Genomic DNA, 21,109 nt, shown 5'->3' with positions numbered 1-21,109 from the left:
TTAAATTAGTAAATACAGTAGTCTCTCTTTATAACGATTCCCTATATAATGATAATTCCTCTATAACGATGAAAATAGTAAACGTTGGTTGGTTCGTCATAAGGACAATGCATCAATTCTTTCTCTATACCGATATCGTTCTCTCTTTATAGCGATGACTATTCAGCGTTCAATAGTCGATGGCAAATGTGTTATTATGTTTAAAGTTCAGATTACCTGAGTCACGAGTGACAAGGTCATTATGCAGCGGTTGTTTTGTTCTGCGCTTAAGGAATGCGGCCACCTATTCTACTCATTCTTATCAGAGGGTTAAGTGACTCGCTTTTAGTGTTCGGGCGGCGTGCCTAAGTATTATCACACAGATGTTGTCATCTATTGACGACTTTTCATTTCCAGTTTGAGTTGTGTCTCACTGTGTCAACAGTCAACATGTTTTTGAAAAAGCGTAAAGTGCTCTCGGTGGAGGAAAAGTTATCAATAACTCGAGCAATAGAGAAAGGTGAAAAGCAATCGTATGTCGTTCGCCGTACTGGTCTGTCTCAGTCAACTGTGGCTACGATATAGAAGGACAGAAAAAAGTGGCTTGAAGCAGAAATGGAGGGCGGTAGCAGGAAGAAGTTGCGGAAACCTCAGAACGAAGATTTAGATCGCGCTATGCTTCAGTGGTTCCAGCAGCAACGTATGAACCATATTCCACTTTCTCGTCCTGTGGTCAGCACAAAAGCTGAGTTTTTTGCAACTGAGCTTGGAATTGAGAATTTCAAGGCATCTGAGGGTTAGCTGAGCATGTGCACAGCACTAAGGCACAAGATCAACTACGGCCAAATCAGCGGTGAGGCTCGCGATGTTAGACATTTTCCATGCTGATGAGACTCGATTGTTTTTTAAAATGACACCAAACAGAACTTTAAAATTTAAATCAGAAAAGTGCATTGGTGGAAAGCTCTCTAAGGAACGCATTACAGTTTTAGTGGCCGCTAACATGACAGGTTCGGTGAAGCGAAAATTGTTAATGATAGGAAGTCGAAAAACCCACGTTGCTTTAAAAACATAAAAAATCCACCGGTGACCTATAAAGCAAACAAGAGTGCGTGGATGACTTCAGAAATTTTTGAAGAAGCGATAAGAAAGTGGGCGATAAAGAAAACTTTTCTGCTAGCAAACACAACGAGTGTCCTTCAGACCATGGACCCAAGTATCATCAAGTTTCAAAAACCATTACAGGAGAAGACTTTTGCTGGAATTGGTTGAGAACAAAGGCGATCTTAAGCTAAACATTTTTGACGCAATCCTAATGACTAGTAAATCCTGTGACGAGGTGACGAGCCATACAGTAAAACATTCCTTTAAACACGCAGAATAGCTGAACGATCAAGGATTGACTGATGATGAAGATGACCGGACCGGAAGAGCTAACAGATTTTAACGAGGTTAATGAAAATGTAGCTACATCTGGACTTTCTGACGAGGACATCCTATAGAAGAAGAAGAAGAAAACTGACCCGGAAGTAGAAACAGAGCCAGAACCAGCCTCCGACCCTTCAGCAGACATTGGATGGATTCAGCAGACATCCACCAGGAAGACATGAGTGCTGAGGAAGATTCTATGCGTCTTCAGGACAAGGTCAGGTCAGTTCTGTGGAAAGGGAAACAGACCATGGTGAAATATATTTTACAGTAGCATATTATTTTGTTATTGTACAGTACACATGTTTTAATTGTACAGCCATTTTTTATACTGTATTGCTTATATTATTCTTATATAAATCTATGTGGTGTACAATACAGTGTTAATTCGTTTATATTCGTTTTGATAAATTTTTTAAATTAAAATAGGTTATTTAGTACAATGTTATTAATATTACAGTACCGAATTTTGTCGCTCTCTGTATAACGATCTCTCCTTATAACGCTGAAAATTTCTGGTCCCTTGCATATCGTTATAGAGAGAGAGAGGACTGTATATTAGAAGACGTGTTTGTGAGTTAAGCAAACAGTTTCTAAAATATATAAGGAGATAGAAAATGAGACAAAATGGTTGATGTTATATCTTTATTCACATTAAGAAGATATTCATTTAGATTTTCAGTGTTTGAAAAGGAACATGTTTGTGCTGCGTTAGTTTTATTTTGAAGATCGTTTATTGTAGACCAAATTTCTTTTGCAACATTTTTAAATCTTTACAGACGATTGTTTCTAGTAATCTTTTTTAGCAGTTTTAATAGTTTTAGATAGGTTTCTCTGTACTTGGTGATATGTTCAGTGACAAGGACGTTGCTAGTAATTTTCTTGATGTAGAGTAGCGAACGCATATTCTTGGCTGATATGCGGATACCTTTGATAGTCCAGGGTTTGTGATGTTTTGACTCTCTGATTACCAAAGTTATAGTCACAAAAGAAAAGTGCCATCCAAAAGCCCAGCATAAATTTTGGAAATTACGAAAGTTCTGAGCGGAAAAATCCTATTTAAATGTCGGGTTTTTGAGGAAGTTTTGTTGATAGTATTAAACTTGGTATATACTGCTTTAAAATCAGATAGTCCAGCATTTATAATTGTAGAGCGTACAAGGGGCAAGAAATCTAGGGTAATATAATCAATTATAGTAGATGTTGTTTTAGTAATTATTGTAAAAGTGTAATTAATATTGAAGTCACCGCATAGAATTTTTGCTTTATTAGACAGGTCATCTAAAAAATTAAGCAGGTTTCGAAAAAATAGTTCCGTGGAAGAGTTAGGTAATCTATAAATACAAAGCATGTATAGATTAAGATTCTTATTATAAACTAAGGATGAGAACTAAAATGACTATCTACAAAGTAATTGTAGAGCCCATTCTTATATATGGAGCAGAATGTTGGCAAATGACAGTAAAAGGAAAGAAAAAATTTGACACGGTTGAAATGGACTACCTGAGAAGAGCTTGCCGTATATCAAGAGTAGAACGTATAACTAATTCTGAAATTAGAAGAAAAACAGATAGAGTACATACAACTTCTGAAAGAATAGAAACTAGACAGTTAATATGGTATGGACACGTACAGAGGATGGACGACAACAGATGGCCAAAAAGAGCTATGGAATACAATCCAAGTAATAGAAGGAATCGAGGAAGACCAGCCAAGTCTTGGATACAAGGTGTTATGGAAACCATGAAAGACAGAGCCATTGATGAAGACACCTGGAGAGATAAAAAAAGATGGCGATCGAAATGCGGGAAGCGGCAGAAGCTGTAGGATCCCCGCTTATATATATATATATATATATATATATATATATATATATATATATATATATATATATATATATATATATATATATATATATATATATATATTATAAACTAAGGAAAATTGAAAGAAGCTTTTATTCAACAAAAACTCATATTTTGTTACCAGAGAGAAATCATGATTTGTAGAAACAATCATGGTGCCACCATGACCTGAACTTGGAGGATCGTTGACTTCAAACCAGTGATCTATGATCGCGAATATTCTAATTCTAATTCCTCTAGAATCAAAAATAATTCATCTGTTTTATGTCTTAAAGAACTAATATTGATTAGAACTATGCTAAAATTGTCATCACTAAATAATAATTGAGCAATAAAGGTCCAACCCACAAAAATTCAATGGATAATTTAGAAGCATTATTTTTTGAAATTTCTTCTTGAAATACTGTAAAAATAATTCCTATTTCATGTATTTTAGAACTAACAATAAATATGATAGCGTCTTATGTGAGTTTAGCGATTTTAATTTGTAATATGATCCTTGAAACTAGCTTCTTGTGATACTTTTGAGTAAACCATAATTTTAAAGCATAAACATTTAAGGTTTCTGTTTAAACTATGAAAAACGTTTTTAAAATACAACTTTTCTTTTCTAAAGTCCTAAATAATAAATTATACTGTCCCAACATCACATCTAAAATTAAATTTAGTCATCCACTGCATCAATATACATATTTTTCTTTAAAATCAGTAGACGGTATTATTTTGTGTTTTCATATTTATTTACAATTATCTTGTACGATTTCATGTTGCTATATATATATTTTTGTTTATATGTCATGTTGTGTGGGATGAATAGCAATAATATACCAAACAGCATCTTTTATAATTGCAGAACGCGTGTTCATCTTGCGTATCTATTACAATGGTATCTAAGTGTTAAGTTCGCATAACAAATTTACCGAGTGTGTAATGTGAACGACTTGCAAGTGAACAACAGAAAGAAGGGAATGAAATAGGATTCGAAATAATTTAGCTTCTTTATTAACATATTAGAGGTGAACTGATTCGTTATTTTTGATGATTGTGTTGTATTGAATCCTTTCTCGGAATCCACTGTTTACCAATATTGGTATGAATACATGAATGTGAAGGAAATGTAAATACTTTAAACGAAAGTATTTTTTAAACACTAGTACAATACTGCCTTTTAACTGTCGAGAAAGTCTCTGATTCAAATTGTTTGCACAATGTTTATGAAATACAAGATTTAATCAAGTGATAAAGCGTTGACTATTATTCTTATGAGCTGTTTTATTTTTATATTTCTTTTTTTTTTGTATTATATTTATGAAGCATTTATGAAACAGTAAGTATAATAAAAGTAAAAAATTATTCGACTGGGCTTTTAATCCCAGATCCATAAGAATTATTTATAGCTGCGTGCTTTAGCACTAGAGTAAATCTTGCTTTTATCGCGATTGCCACAAAGTTGTATGAATTGCGTAACAATTTGATTACCAACACGTCTAGCGTTCTATGAGTATCAACGAATAGCGTCTATATTTATTAACAGTCGTTTCCAGATGAAATAGTAAAAGTGTAAACAAATTAATACTTGACAAAGATACGAATCACCGAAACGAATCATCAAAATTATCGATTTAGTCCATCTCTTAAGAATCTCAAAATTCCAGTAATTTTAAATTTTAAAAATGTATAAACACCATTTTATATAGATAAAGAAGTGCTAAGTAAGAGCGTGCTATAAAATAAATAAAAACCTTTCACTTTACTTCGCTTTTAAAGCTAGTTTTCGCACATTCTGTCCAATTCGCGTTCACTTGCACTTCGCCACATTACACGACTTTACCAAGCGCATTCGCCAAATATATACCTGATGATGGCGAGTAAATCGATTTTTCAGTTGAAATTGGTTTAGCAGTCGGCGTGTTGTAGTGTTCATAGCGAAAGCATGTTTAAACTGTGATACATTCAACATACAGTGTACAGAAGAGTTTTAGACAATAGATAAAGTTTAGTATGTTAGAGTTTATCAGAAAAGACAATTGACATTGTTGATTTAAAAATGCAAATGTCAAGTTTCTTGATCTGATTTTGTTGAAGAACTTTCGTGGTGTAACAACTTGACCTACTTTTATTTTTTTGTAGTATATTAATATATAACGATATCTTTGCAATGTGGTAAGTTTTAGTGTATTTGGATTATTTTTCAAATAAGCTCCAAGCGAAATGAAAGCAACTTTCCTAACCAATACCGGCTGACACTGAAAGAAGCTCCTAGTTTTGTTGTATCCAGCACCATTAGGGGCAAAATAATAACAAAAAAGATGTAAAAAATTACAAAGCATAGGCTAACAATCTTTAAAGTGAATTTACTCAAGCCTATGTGTAAAAAAATCATTGATTTCACATATAAATCTCATACAGATATTTGAAGTTTCTGAAAGGTATATGAGGGATAGCTGATAAAAATCCGTAAAGACATTCAACTGATTTTGCTTTTGTAAAAAGTGAAAAAATATTATTTTCTATAAAACGTTCCTTAAATGTTCTGGAAAAAAATAAAATGGTTTAAATAAAATTTGCAGATCATAAACAGTTCTTTAATTTTATCAAGTTTTCCCAATAAAATAGATAACAATTGACCGAGACAATTGCAAAAAACCATTATTTTTGCAGTAATTTTTAAATGTTAATAACTTTGTTATTTGTTTGCATAATTATATATTATATAATTACTTAAAATTGTGGTAGTTAATGAGTTATTAAAAAGAGCTAAATTTCAAACAGACCGACCAAATAATTTACAAGTTATTCAATTTGTTTATCCTGAAGAGCAATTATTTTAACACCTGTACTTTCTAAACAGCTACTCTAGAAGTATTCTGTATGTAAATAACAATCAATTATTTTTAAGGTTTTTTTTCCGATTTCCCAACACTTTATTAATATTGTTATTAAAAAACAGTTCAATAAAAGGCTGACTTTAAGGTTATAAACATTTATAATATCATTATATTTTTATGTCACAAGCTTGTACTCAGGCTCAACGAAAAGCTGCTGAAAAAACACACTTTAAAAAAGCAGAATTTTCTGTGACCAATAGGAAATAAGATAGCACTCTTTAATAACTCATTATTGCGACAATTTTAAGTAGTTATATTACATGTATATGTCATTACGCAAATAAGCTACAAAGAAAGAAAGCGGACTGTCTAATCTACGACGAACTCGCAAACGAAATAAGGATAATAATAATAATAATAATAATAGCGTTTATTGTCCAACAGAATCCATTTATAGGACAAAATACAATACTAAAGTTAAATGATATATTAATAATTCATAAGTACTAATTAAATAATACATTTATCGAGTATTTTAGCTTAACATAAAAAAACTACTCAATCACCTAGGTAGATCTCAGCCATCCTAGTAAGCTGCTTTAAACTGCAGTGAAATATATCGCAGTAAGCACTTAAGGAATTATAATAGTTGCACATGAGAAATAGAGGAGAATATAACATAAGATTAGTTCTAGCTTGTGTATTTCTTAACGTAATCGAATTTCTCACTGGATAAGATGGAACGTTAAAATTTATTTGTCGAAGAATATCAGGGCAGTCAATGAGATTATGTAGTAGCTTGTACAGGAATATTAGGGAGGCATTAATTCGTCTAGATTCTAATGATACTACGTCCAAACCGCTACACAACTCACTATTGCTGATGCCCCTCTTGGGATATATGCCGTTAATTTTGAAAGACAAAAATTTTAAAAATTTACGCTGCACCTGCTCTATAAGTTGGATATGTACATCATAAAAAGGTGACCAAATGACAGAGGCATATTCCAGTTTACAGCGTACAAAAGTGTAATAAAGTAATTTAATTGCCTTAGTATTAGTGAGATTTCGACTATTTCTAATTATGAATCCATAAGATTTAAGTGCTTCTTTAACCTTTAAATTTACATGTTCAACAAAGGTGAGTTTATAATCAAATGTAACTCCAAGGTCTTTAATTTTATTTAAACGTTCAAGTTCATTGCCGTTGATAATATAAGGATGGTATAATGATTTGAAAATTTGCGTATGGAACGTAAAAAGCCTTTATCAGCCTGTAGCCACGGCTCTGCTCATACAAGAAATGAATAAAGCCAAAGCAGATACCTTTGCTTTACAGGAAATGAGGTGGACTAGCTCAGACATCCTGGAAAAAAATAACTGCAATATTTATTACATTGGACATCCTAACCGACACAAATTTGGTACTGGATAAATTTTAAGTTATCACCATCTCCGGTGAGCCATGGACATTAAACATGAAGGAAGAGGATACTTTGGAAAGATGGGAAAGGAAAATATTGAGACCCATATTCGGAGGACGGAAGACAGAAGATGGTTGGGAGAGAAGAACCAAAAAGGAATTTATGGCTGTATGCAAAGAACCTACCATTACTAAATTCGTCAAGTCACAAAGAATCAGATGGTTGGGACATGTGGAAAGAATGGCAGCAAACAGAATGCCTAAACTAGTACTAACCAGAAAACTAATCGGCTCCAAAAGAAGAGTTAGAGCCAGAACGAGGTGGATTAGTAAAGCGTAGGAAGACCTTAAACATGTGAAGGCGAGGGACTGGAAAAGAAAAGCACAAAATAGAAGCGAATGGAGAAATATTGTCCACCAGGTCCTTCAAAGCAGTTAAGAATGTTGTATATACATATTTAAGTTAAAGTTTTGTTTAAAATAATTGTAATTAGTTAATATTAGGATTATGTTTTAAAAAAAATGTCCTACTAGGTCTTAACAGCCTGTTGTGCGTAAAAATAAATAAACATATACAAAAAGTACAATAAAACAACTCATTCAACAAAAACCTTTTGCAGAATAACCCCTACTCGCAACATCCAATATTAAAAACAACAATATGCCTCTCGAAATTTCTAAAATGCGAGATATTATGTTTAGCTAAGGTTGTAACGTCTCAACTAAATTAGAGGATGCTTTTAAACAGAGTCTATAAAATGTAATGCAGCGTAATCCTTTGGAAAGGCACAGCAAAGGGCCGTAAATAAAAAAGGGACGGTATAATCCCCTGAGTAATGGAGACATTTCAGAGATGGACTAAAACTAAAGTGGGCATAAAATTTAATGACGTTAAGATTTTCGCTTGAAAATATTTTACAGGTAAGAAAATACATTGTAAGTGTAATTTTGCAAAGTGGATATTAATAATAAATATAAAGGACTTAATTAATCGGAAAATGTATAGAGAATATCATATTGACTATTTCCCTAGACTATTTTTAACTGATAAAACGTCATAGCAACGCCACGTTTCCTACTGATAAAACTCCTTCCTGTCCGTGATTTATTAGCGACAGAATTATGACAGATCTATAATTATATAACGAAGACTATAAAGAGTTTTGTGTAAAGTCAATGTAGAATACTACAGCAAAAATTGTACAAAAAAACTATTTTACAGAATGCCGCATGAGAATCGACCCTTTCACAGATATATCTTTCAAATATGCAAGATTGGCCAGAGATACCATGCGGAGGCAGTTTTAAAGTGTTCAAGAAAAAAGAAAACTCAGTTTAAAAGCATTATCCATCGAAGAACTATTAAAAATTATCCAAAACTTCGATAAGAAAATTCCCGATGAAGCACAAAAAAAGTTTTCTTACCTTTTCTCATTTGAACTTGCTTGGAGAGGCAATGGGGCTGTAAACTGGAAGATTCACTTTTTTCAGATAGAAATTTAATGTTATGGGAGAATTTATGGGCCGAATTACATACACAGCATTTTCTCCAAAACAAATTAAAGCGTTTCCAAAAATTTGGCAAGCAGTAAATGGCTGGTAAGAAATTCATCAAACGAAAATTTATGCCCAGTTAGATTATTTGTAAAATTAATAAAAAAAGGAAATCAAATATTTTATCAGAAGGACTCTTTCTTACCGTTTACCCCAACTGAAAGGATGGATCTTGGTTTAAAAACTGTCCACTTTGAATCAACACCGTATCAAATTGGACAAAAATGTCAGCTGAAAAAATTAGAATAGACACAAAAAAACATAAAATTAGAAACCATTTTCATCGATCTTCAGCTGTGTAAGCCTTGTTAAAGCAAGGTGTTGCTGAACAGAAGTTAATTAAAATAACGGGTCACTCAAATGTAAGCTCTCTAAAACCATATCTGCAGCTGGATTCCAGTCACCACCAGAAGTTGCAAATATAGCTGGACTTTCGTGCTTTCAAATCCTACTGGTCAATAATATACAAAATCATGCTTTGGTAGAAAAGAATAGACAAAGATTGTGTTTCGTTAATTTGGTGCATTAATTGTCTCATGAAATAGTCTTGTCGATTATCATTCGAGAGAAAATTATTTACCGGCAAAATTTTCTTCTGGTTTTATTCAAGTTTGGTGCCTTTTAGCAATTTTCCCGTATAAAATTTTGACCAAATCACTCGACTTACGTCTTCTGATTTAACTGTCAAAATTTAATTCGCGAAAATTGCCAAGCAACAAACTTTCATACTAGTCGAAAATATGGCCGGCAAAATTTTTTCTCTTATGTATGATATATACGATATAATCATGGTAGATGACTTATCAACCAAGGGAACAGGCAGGATTCCCAAAAAGTTACGGAACAAATGATCATCTACAAAGTATAAAAACCCTAATAGAGAAAGCAGTGGAATACAATAAACCGCTAGTTCTAATATTTATCGATTTTCACAAAGCCTTTGACACAGTTGAGCTAAGCAAAATATTACAGGCGCTTAAAGAATGCAGGCTAGATTATAGATATACTAAATTATTATACAAAATATACCTGCAGGCAACAACCACTGTCAGATTACATACTAACAGTAATCGCATAAAAATAGAATGGGGGGTTAGACAAGGAGACCCAATGTCACCTAAACTTTTTAATACGGTGCTAGAACATGCTTTTAAGAGTTTGGATTGGATGACAAAGGGAATAAAAATAGATGGAGAATATCTAAACAACTTACGTTTCGCCGATGATATACTTATAATAGCTGAAGATCTAGGTATGGCAAGAGAGATGGTACAGGAACTCGTTGTGGCCACAGAAAGTGTAGGTTTAAATATAAATATCTCGAAAACAAAAATCATGACCAATTTGGTACCCAACCAGAACATCAGTATTGGTGGGAAAGAAATAGAACTCGTAGATAGATATAAATACCTGGGACATGAAATTATGATTGGCAGGGATAACCAGACTCATGAACTGAAGAGAAGAATCGGCCTTGGGTGGGCAGCATTTGGAAAACTGAGAGAAACTTTTAAAAGTGAGCTGCCCACATGCCTAAAGAGAAAGGTATTTGATTAGTGCGTCCTCCCAGTCTTGACGTACGGAGCAGAAACACTTACCTTAACAAAAGCAGCAGCTATTAAACTGAGAGTCACGCAGAGAAGAATAGAGCGGTCCATGTTAGGAATAACTCTGCGAGACAGAATAACCAACGAAGACATCAGGAGAAGAACCGGAGTGACTGACATCATCGAGAAGATAGCCAGACTAAAATGGAGATGGGCAAGACACATAGCCAGAATGACAGATGGGCGATGAACAAAGAGGTTATTGAAATGGAGGCCAAGGGAAGACAAGAGAAGCGTCGGTCGACCACCTACAAGATGGACTGACGATTTAAGAAGACTCAATAAAAACTGGATGAGAGCGGCGCAAGATAGACGGGGTTGGAAACATAAGGAAGAGGCCTATGTTCAGCAGTGGACTCTTGAGGCTGGATGATGATGATGAATCATGGTAGAAAATATTGAATGAAGTTCAATTTTTGAACGCTACTTGTAAAAAAAATTAAGCAAGGCTGGAAAGAGTGCAAACCGTCACTTAGTAGGAAAACTGGTAACGAGGAAAACATTTAAAAGTAAGGGACGAAAAGAAAAGGGAGAAATGCGTAAGTGTATTATACAGCAACAGATAAGACAACAGAAGTTGAAAATTGTAAATAAACAATTCTTTAATAATAAGAAACAGTACCATTAACTAAAATAAGCCTTTAAAAAGCAATAACGGAAGTACTAGGCTATGAAATAAAGAACCAAAAAGGACTACTCTATTATTGAGACAAAAAAATAAAGTTGGAAGTAGAAAAAAGAGAGAAATACTTTATATTTTTGAATTGAATAGACGATACCAACAATATTCAAGACAGCTTAAGTTAAATTGAGCAGAATGATATGCGAAAAAAAAAATAAAAAGCTTGTCAATAAAATTTTAACATGGTCATTCTTCTTCTTGCAGTACCGTCTCCTATCGAAGGTTGGCTACCATCACAGCAATCTTTACTTTGTTGGCTGCAGCTCTGAACAACTGTATTGAACTGCACCCATACCACTCCCTTAAATTTCGCAACCAGGAAATCCTCCTACATCCCACATTTCTCTTTTCCGAGATTTTTCCTTGGATTATGAGTCTAAGCAGAGAGTACTTCCTCATTATGTAGTCCAGATATTCCAGTTTTTTCGTTTGTATGGTTTTTATGACTTTGCATTCCTTCCTCATCTTCAGCAGAACATCTTGATTTGTTACTTTTTCTGTCCATGGTATTTTCTACATTCTCCTATAATACCACATCTCGAATGCCTCAATGTTTTTGATGTTTATCTTTTTCAGTGTCCAGGCTTCCATGTCGTACAGCAGAACGGAGAAAACATATCACCTTAACATTCTCGTTCTTAAGTTTATATTTATGTCCCGGCTGCATAGGAACTTTTTCATTTTGACAAACGATTGTCTCGCTATCTCTATTCTCCTCTTGATTTCTCTTGTCTGGTCATTAGTATCAGTGAAGCAAACCCCTAAATATTTGTAGAACGTAACTCTTTCAACTGGCTGATTATTTATGGTTAAATTCACATTGGTGTATAGCTTCTTTGTTACAATCATGAATTTAGTCTTTTTGATGTTCAGTTTTAGACCATACTGTTTGGTATGGGTGTTTATGTTTTCCATCAAAAACTGTAAATTTGCTAGATTATCTGTTACTATTAGCGTGTCATCAGCGTATCGTATATTGTTAATTAACTCTCCGTTAATGTTCATACCAACGTTTTGCTCTAGGAGCGCTTCATGACATATTGTTTCGCTATATATATTGAATAATAGTGGAGAAACATGGTCAACATACACCTAATAGGACGTAAAAGAACAGAAATTTGGATACAACGTGAATTATTGATCACCCTTATACTACAAAACTGAATATTTACATAACAGCAAGAGACCAGTAATCATGCGAGCCTAACAAAGGTGGAAGAAGAAATATTAAGGATCCTAAAAGTAATTTAAAGAATAGCAGGCTCAATCAAGTTTAATAATTGTGGATTTAAAAATAATGAACCACGACAAAAATTGAAAAGAAAAACGTGGTGAGATTTATCAAGAGCCAAAACCTGATGATGGATAGTTCATCAAGAAGCAGTTATTAAAGATATCTACAATTATATAAAGTTATTAGCTATTTACGGATATTAGTAAGGTTAACTTGAACTCTGGAGATCAGAGACAATTAAATTTTCACTAGAAATGAAGATACCAAAATTGATTTAGGTTCTTTCTTATCTAGAGTTTACTTGGAGAGCTTCTCAAGTTATAAAATAATCCAATACTTTCATAATTATTAAAATCACATACTGCAAACTTTACTGATACAAACAAATGATAAAAATCTGTAAAATAACTGTTTTCTATAATTAATTTATATTAGAAGTAATATCTTTTTTGATAAAACATCTAAAATTTCGCTTAGTTCGACCCAGAACGACAAACTAAACAACAAAATTAAAGGTAAAACGACCACGGGAATAAATTAGGCTTCCCTTTTAATTGAAAACCACCACCCGAACTTTTTTGTGCGTTCTCAGTAATCTACACTTTTGTTTTAAAAAATATTAATTTGGGCTTCGAAAGTAGGAAGTTTGTTAAACCCACGAAAGTTTTATAGTGTGTAATTTACGCTACGAGTTACATTCCACATACAAAGATACTGAAAATCGTTAAAAGTGTACAAGGTGCTTGATTCTGACCGTATTTTATTCATATAGCTGTTTTTGCTAGTGAATTATTTGTTTTTATATCAGTGATAATTAGAAGATTAATATTGTATTTCTATTTTGTCACTCACACATATTATATAAATCCTTGTGAAAGGAAAACGTTAGAAAACGATAAATACTACTACAAACAATTTAAAGTATTTGAACAACTGTACATGAATGTCAAACTTGACATAAATTGTCAACGTTTTTAAAGAAAATGTGAGCAAACTAAGAACAGTATACCTCTTTAAACCGTTGAATAATCAAATATAGAGCAAAATGTAATTAAATAATGAAAAGGTTGCCAATGTGAGTCCATAAAACCATTATATGGAAAATGCGTCAATAATCACAATCTTAATTAGTTTTTATTATCTAATGGTGGTACATTTTGGACTACCTATTTCAAGGCTTACCACATACAGGGTGAGTCATGAGGAACTTTACATACTTCTACCATATGTAGAGTCCCTCAGGGAGCATATCATGTGGCCACTAAAAAATGTCAACTCCTCTTCTTTATTAATTAACAGGGTGATTTGTGTAATTGACCATTTATTTCATTTTACTGTAGTGTTTATACGGCACATTTGATTTTTTTAATTTTTGCATGATACAGTACACTACTATCAAGCATTCGACTGGTATTAGCTAAACTAAAAAATTCTAGGACTGGCTTTGGAAAAATTAATTTAGGGATTCGTACTAAATATTACACCCTGTATAAATTTTTTTTAAAATGCAATAAGTGATTTTCAAACTACATAAATAGCCAATGAAAACGACATATGCGACAATATTGTCGCACTTTTATTAAATTTTTAGTGAACGATCAAATCTTACCAAAAATAGAACAACCATAATGAAATATCAAATTATAAGGTATTAATTTAAACAAATGTTATAAATTTCAAACATTTTAATTAAAATGAGTTTCTACAACATAATCTAATACGTAGAAAATTAACATCTTTACTGTCACTTTGTATTATCTCTACGATAGAATCAATTGTTTTTCAATTTTAAATTTTTACTCATAGATCGTATTGGGGCATTATCTTCGATAAATAATAAATTAAATTGATTAAAAAGTCAAACCTCTTGTATGTGTTAGTTTTTGTTGATTGTAAATGATTAAAATTTTATGTCAAATAATAATACATTGCATCAACTGTACTAAATAAAAATAAATCTAAAAAAGTTTAAAATGAAGGTTGGCGTTGACCATTTGACGTTTCTTGATATTTTATACCCATTGTCATTATTGTCATTATCGATTGTTATTTATGTGTACAAGAATAAATATTTCTTCTGTCATATCTACGTTAAGTACATTGTGGTAGTTTTGGTAGAGCTTTTGTTACTTTCGTTCAAAATGCCACATCAGTTTTCGACCACAGAATATGCAGACATAATATTTGTTTATGGATTCTGTAATGGGAATGGTTGGGCTGCTAGTAGAGAATATCGCAGGAGATTTCCTAATCGTCGAACTCCCAGTCATCCAACATTTGGGTCAGTTTTTAATTATTTGCGAGAAAATGGCACTTTTCCTAGTGGAACAACAGAGCGACATGTAGATGAAGCGCAGGAAGATGACATTATGGACGCCGTTACTATGAACCCTACAATAAGCACTAGACAAGTAAGTCGAGAACTCAATGTTACTCAATCAAAAGTAAGTAGAGTCTTACAAAAAAATAATCTATACCCATATCACATTCAAATGGTTCAGCGACTACATGCTGGAGATGAGATCGATAGGTTGGAATTTTGTAGATGGATTAACAATAATCGACTAACGCTATACAGGACACTATTTACAGATGAAGCCCAATTTACCAGAGACGGGATAAATAATTCACGAAATTCACATGTGTGGGCAGAAGAAAATCCCCATGCTATTCGAGAACGTCGTTCTCAGTTAAGGTTTTCGGTTAACGTGTGGATTGGTGTCATAAATAACCAATTAAATAACTATTTGAACTTTCTACAAAATATTTTGCCGAATTTGCTTGTCAACGCGAACGTTGCTATCCGAGGGATGTATTTTCAGCATGATGGGGCACTCCCACACTTTTTACTGGCAGTGAGACATCTCAATAATGTTTATGGCAACAGGTGGATAGGACGTGCAGGTCCTATTTCGTGGCCTTCAAGATCCCCTGATTTCAATCCCGTTGATTACCATATTTGGGACGATTGAAGCAACTAGTTTACGCAGTGAATATTAATAACCGACAACAATTAATTGATAGAATTATACAATGTTGTAATACTATTAGAAACGATCCCCAGAGTATCCGTAATTCAATACGTCAATTAACAATTCGGCAACAAAAATGTGTACAGGCTGCAGGGTTCCATTTCGAAAATCTATTTTGAATTGTTTTTATTTTGTTACCATTATTGTATCTTTTCCAGTTCTAATTTATGGGTTTATCATAACTATGTACATATTTTTAGTTTTTTTTTTAAATTGTTCTTCGTTATTGTTAGTAGTTACTGTTTTTTGTTATGCAGTGACTCAGTTTATCATTTCAATTAAAATGTTTGAAATTTATAACATTTGTTTAAATTAATTACCTTATAATTTGATACTTCATTATGGTTGTTCTATTTTTGGTAAGATTTGATCGTTCACTAAAAATTTAATAAAAGTGCGACAACATTGTCGCATATGTCGTTTTCATTGGCTATTTATGTAGTTTGAAAATCACTTATTGCATTTTAAAAAAAAATATATACAGGGTGTAATATTTAATACGAATCCCTAAATTAATTTTTCCAAAGCCAGTCCTGGAATTTTTTAGTTTAGCTAATACCAGTCGAATGCTTGATAGTAGTGTACTGTATCATGCAAAAATTAAAAAAATCAAATGAGCCGTATAAACACTACAGTAAAATGAAATAAATGGTCAATTACACAAATCACCCTGTTAATTAATAAAGAAGAGGAGTTGACATTTTTTAGTGGCCACATGATATGCTCCCTGAGGGACTCTACATATGGTAGAAGTATGTAAAGTTCCTCATGACTCACCCTGTATATCACATCATTAGGCCCCAGTTTGTTAGTCTTATTAATATTAAAAACTACAAGAGATCAGATACAGGAAAGCTCTATAACTAAGGTAATCCTGAAAACCACCTTCGTCCTCAAGGAATCCATTCACTCAAACCCCAGAATATATAACTTTTTTATTTTATGTATATTATTATGGGAATAGGGAGCGAGATATATATTTTTATTTTTTTCCTTTTTTTTTAATATGTTTATTAATTTTTGTAACTGTTTTTTCGAGGAAGGTCACTTTAGGGAGCTTTCTTCCTAAAATGACAACATAACATCTAGGGCAAAATGCTATTTAAATTTTAATAATTTGTATTTGAGTTTTCATGTATCCCCATAAATTTAAATTTTATATTGTTGACAAAACAGCTATAACAACAAATAAATATATTAAAAAAAAAACATCTCACCACATATTAACATAAAAATATACTCGAAATATAAAAGTTACACATTCCGGGGTTTGAGTGAATGGATTCCTTGAGGGGAAAGGTGGTTTTCAGGATTACCTTAGTTTATAGAGCTTTCCTGAATCTGATATATTGTGATTTTTAATATAAATAAGACTAACGTACTGCGTAAATTTACCGTCATTATATAATAAAACTACTAAAGATCATGAGTATTGACTTATTTCCCATATATTAGTAAAATCTAATTATTATCAAGGACGAAAAATTTCATCTTCGAAAGTGTTAAACCACTTCACTAAATCTAATGTTTTTTTGGACGGTGTCTACTCTGTATCTCTTTGCAATTCTCTTTATTCGTGGCTCTCTTTATAATGCCTGTAATATCCGTAGGGCTTTTTTTAACCCTTCTTAAAAGGTACCCTAGCCATATCACTTAATGTAATTCTTCTTATATCTATTATATCCTAATTTTGATAAACTCATTTCAATCTTTATTTTTTTTATTTCAATGTTTTCCCATCAAGCTTTGTTTTTTATTTCTGGTTTATCATCTTTGTTTCACTTACATACTTTCTTTACATCTTTATCTTAAGTAGATCATAAGCCACTTAAGCGCACTTTGACCTTTTGACATAAAACTTAACATAAAACATAAAACGATTTATGTCAAATTTCATGTATTATATCACGTTTTATTAAAAATGTCACGTAATATGCCAAATGTCACGTTTTATGTGGAATATCACATATTATGTAACGTGTGGAAGCCGCGAAGCTCAAAGATCAAACTGCGCTAAAGTGGCTTATTATCTACTATCTTAACCTTCACATTATAATGCTTGAGTTGCCTTTTATTTTATCCCAAAGATTAGGCATTTTTCATTGATCCAGCAGAGTATGAATATTTTTACAGCTATCGTATGGAAGCAGTCTATCATCCACATCTAGTTACATTAAGTAGTTCTCTCTATATTTGTATTTCACATGATTTGACTTAAAGTACTTTTTGCATGGCGGACCCGAGTGTAGATAGAATACAACCCTTTCTGACGACACCGTCTGATTTGATTTAGCTATTCTGCGTTGTTCCACTGTCGTTGTTTATACCAGATCATTTAATTTTCATCACAGTCTTCAAACAGTTTCTACCTTCGATAGTTAGGGTTTATTGTGGAACAGCTACAATGCAAAGGCTACTGGAAACTGCAGAGATGAGAGTACTGAGAAGAATTACAGGAAATCGCTAAAAGATCGAAAGAGAAGTGCAAGAGAAGAATTAGAAGAAAATGCAACGTACAATGTATAAATGAATGGACACAAAATAGAAAAAAAAAGCACGGAATAGCCACACAAGCAGAATGGATGAGACCCGTGTCGTCAAAATAGCAAGAGATAAGTCACCAATCGGCAGAAGAAGTATTGGACGATCGCGAAAAATATGGAGTGACAACCTTCCATAGAGGTATTGATTCAACAATGGACAAGCAGAATTTCTTATAAAGAAGAAGAGGAAGAAGATAGTTAGGGTTAAAAGGACCACAAAGATCTACTAATTGGCCTCGTCTACATCGTCCGATATCTGTGGTTAAGTCGCCATTAATTTTCGTAATTCCAAGTTTGTTATTTTTGGAAAATGTCAAAGATTTGGTTTGAAGTTTTTCTATTTCATCATTGAAACAGGGAATATAAATATTAAGGACTAAATATCACTAATCAACAGATGATATCGAGATAATTATAGGCTTTAATGCTCGACAAAAAAATATTTAAACGAAAACACTTACTGAATACACAACATACTTAATAAGAAAACAATAACGTTTGTAGTATTCAAAAAATAATAAACATACAATAGGAAAATATTAAAAATCTACCAATCCGTAGTTGCTTTTAATAAAATATGGAATGACCAAAAAAATTTGAGTTAAGTTCTTCGTTTGTTTTTGGGTTTCGATTATATAATCATTTGAGTTAAGTTGAATTTGACAGACAAAAATTAAATAACGGACATAGATCAGTTAGTGCTTACTTAGCCTATTTCGAGAAATCTAAAAGAATGTTAAAATATTGGGAAAATAAATAACAATATATATTATTAATAATAATAACATTTTACCGCTTTTTGTATCTATAAATTGGTTCGCATAGCTTACGCTCCATAAACTATTCTAAAACCTACTAAGGTCTCTGCTGTTATATTAAATTATTTTTTTAGTTGAATTCAAGCACTTTTCACACTTTTAACAAACACCTTTTGCCACCAACAAACCTGTAATGTTTATCTTCGCAGACCACTTGGAGGTTCCGTCCAAGACCGATTGGTTCACCGCTTTCATGTGGCCCGCGTGATTCTTTTCTTCCACGCCAAATACGTCCCTATACATTCATTGCAAAAGTCATAGAAAAGAGTTCAATGCCACAACACGTAAGTCACATAACATAAAAAAGTTTGTTCTTTGTAACCTTTTCTATTAGATGTAGGTGTGTTTAAATCGGTCTGGAAGTTGATCGTGGTAAAAGAAACGAATGATACTTAATATTAGATTGCGATATCGTGGAAGCTGAATGTTTTTTTTTAATTAACCAATATGTATAAAAGATATCACTAGACATTTCGACTTCTAGCAAAAAACAATTTCCTATTTGGTAGTCGTAATGTCAGATACAGCATTTCAATCTTGGTATTCCTATTAATCCTGTTTAAAATTAAGATGCTATTACTATTTTATTGGTTTAATGGAGGTTAATACGACAAATGAGCTGAAAGCTTTAATAAAATTTTGAGATTCGACTACTTTGACTACTTCGAGAAAAATAAATTTGTAAATAAACAGCTCTGACGGAGGTTAGAATATTTACACCAAAATAAGCTGGAGCTCCATCTTGCTGAAACCATATCTGATTAAAATTGGCCCCATACAAGTTTCTCAGTGTAGGTACAATTTCATTTCTAAGTAACACTTCGTAACTATCTGACGTTAAATTTCCTTCAATAAAAAATGGACCAATTAACTGGGTACCTACTATACCTGACCATACATTTGTAATGTAAACATAGCAAGGAAATAAAGAAGAAAAAAAATAAGGGGTAGTTAGCCTGGAAAAGAGTAATAATTATTAAAATAATTATTATATATTCCAAATTGAATAAAGAACAAATAATTCATAGTTAGTTAGTAACATAGTTAATGTATATATTTCACATTAAACAAAGATTGAAAACTCGACCTAGTTTAAGTGTATTACACGAGTCTCAAATATCAGGTCGCCACGGTTGTTTAAAAGAAAAAAATCACGTTTAAAAACATAGACCTTCGCTGGAAAATAACACGGGGACTCAGTCAGCAAAAAAATAAAAAACTCGACCTTGGTACTACGATCGGAAATTGAGAATACGGGCTCATAAAAAAAAACGAAGCAGGCCAGACGAGGCGGCAGTAAGAGCGGAGGTATCTTTGAGTGCTCCACGCGAGAAGCACGGCGATCGAGACAATACGCAGCCAGGGAGCGCGCTATTGTAACTCGACGGGGTAGTGTGCCGATAAGTGCCGGTATCTGGAGTTTCGAAAGTTCGTGATAGCACGCGGTACTTCAACAGACTGATCCTGAATTCCAGTAGGACTGGAGGCGTATTCATCAGCTAGAGCCTAAATACGCGAAGGTAACTAAGATCTATATACTAACCCAAGGAATATATAATAATACAGATTGTCCACCCTTTAATTTCTTGCTTTGTCTCTTCTCGTCTCCCTTCGCGCCTGATCGAATCATTATTGGTCATAACTGATATCTTGTTATCTTAGTTGTAGTATACAGTCTATTTAATACATTGTAAACTCGAAATTTGGTTTTATTGTTCTTCCCGGCCGTTACAGGCAGAGACTAGAAGAGATACACATTCTTCGCTTATGCAGTTCTACGGCTTCTAAAGCAAGCCCATAGACTCAACTCTTTACAGGACCTGAAGTCCTTAATCCCCTTTCTCCCAAGTCTCCCTACCCTCTTGTAAATCCGCGAGGGCGAACCCAGTCAGCTCAGACTAGTGGAACCAGTAAGCCTTGCCCGCTCTCAGGGATAAGTATCCCCTAAGAATTGTAGACGCATCCAAGGATTTTGAGACAGGCGACTTTTACAATGATGACAGCAGCATTTATTAGAATGGTGTCAGTAGGGTTTCCGAGAATATTATAATCGGTTCTCCAATTATTTACAGTGTATTGTATTTACAGTCCCAAATTGTTACAGTGGTGACAGCGA

General features: G+C 33.1%; 1 protein-coding gene across 1 annotated transcript in view; it reads right to left on the bottom strand.

The window, feature by feature from the left end:
• unc-13 overlaps window positions 1-21,109 on the bottom strand; it is a 347,574-nt gene that overhangs the window by 142,862 nt on the left and 183,603 nt on the right. Inside the window, exon 7 of the mRNA XM_072534612.1 lies at window positions 19,122-19,228. Within this exon, the coding sequence (XP_072390713.1) occupies window positions 19,122-19,228 (107 nt within the window). The remainder of the gene's footprint in view (window positions 1-19,121; window positions 19,229-21,109) is intronic.

This window comes from Diabrotica undecimpunctata, chromosome 6, assembly GCF_040954645.1.
Source record: "Diabrotica undecimpunctata isolate CICGRU chromosome 6, icDiaUnde3, whole genome shotgun sequence".
Classification (NCBI taxonomy): domain Eukaryota; kingdom Metazoa; phylum Arthropoda; class Insecta; order Coleoptera; family Chrysomelidae; genus Diabrotica; species Diabrotica undecimpunctata.
This window is presented reverse-complemented; position numbering and strand designations above follow the sequence as displayed.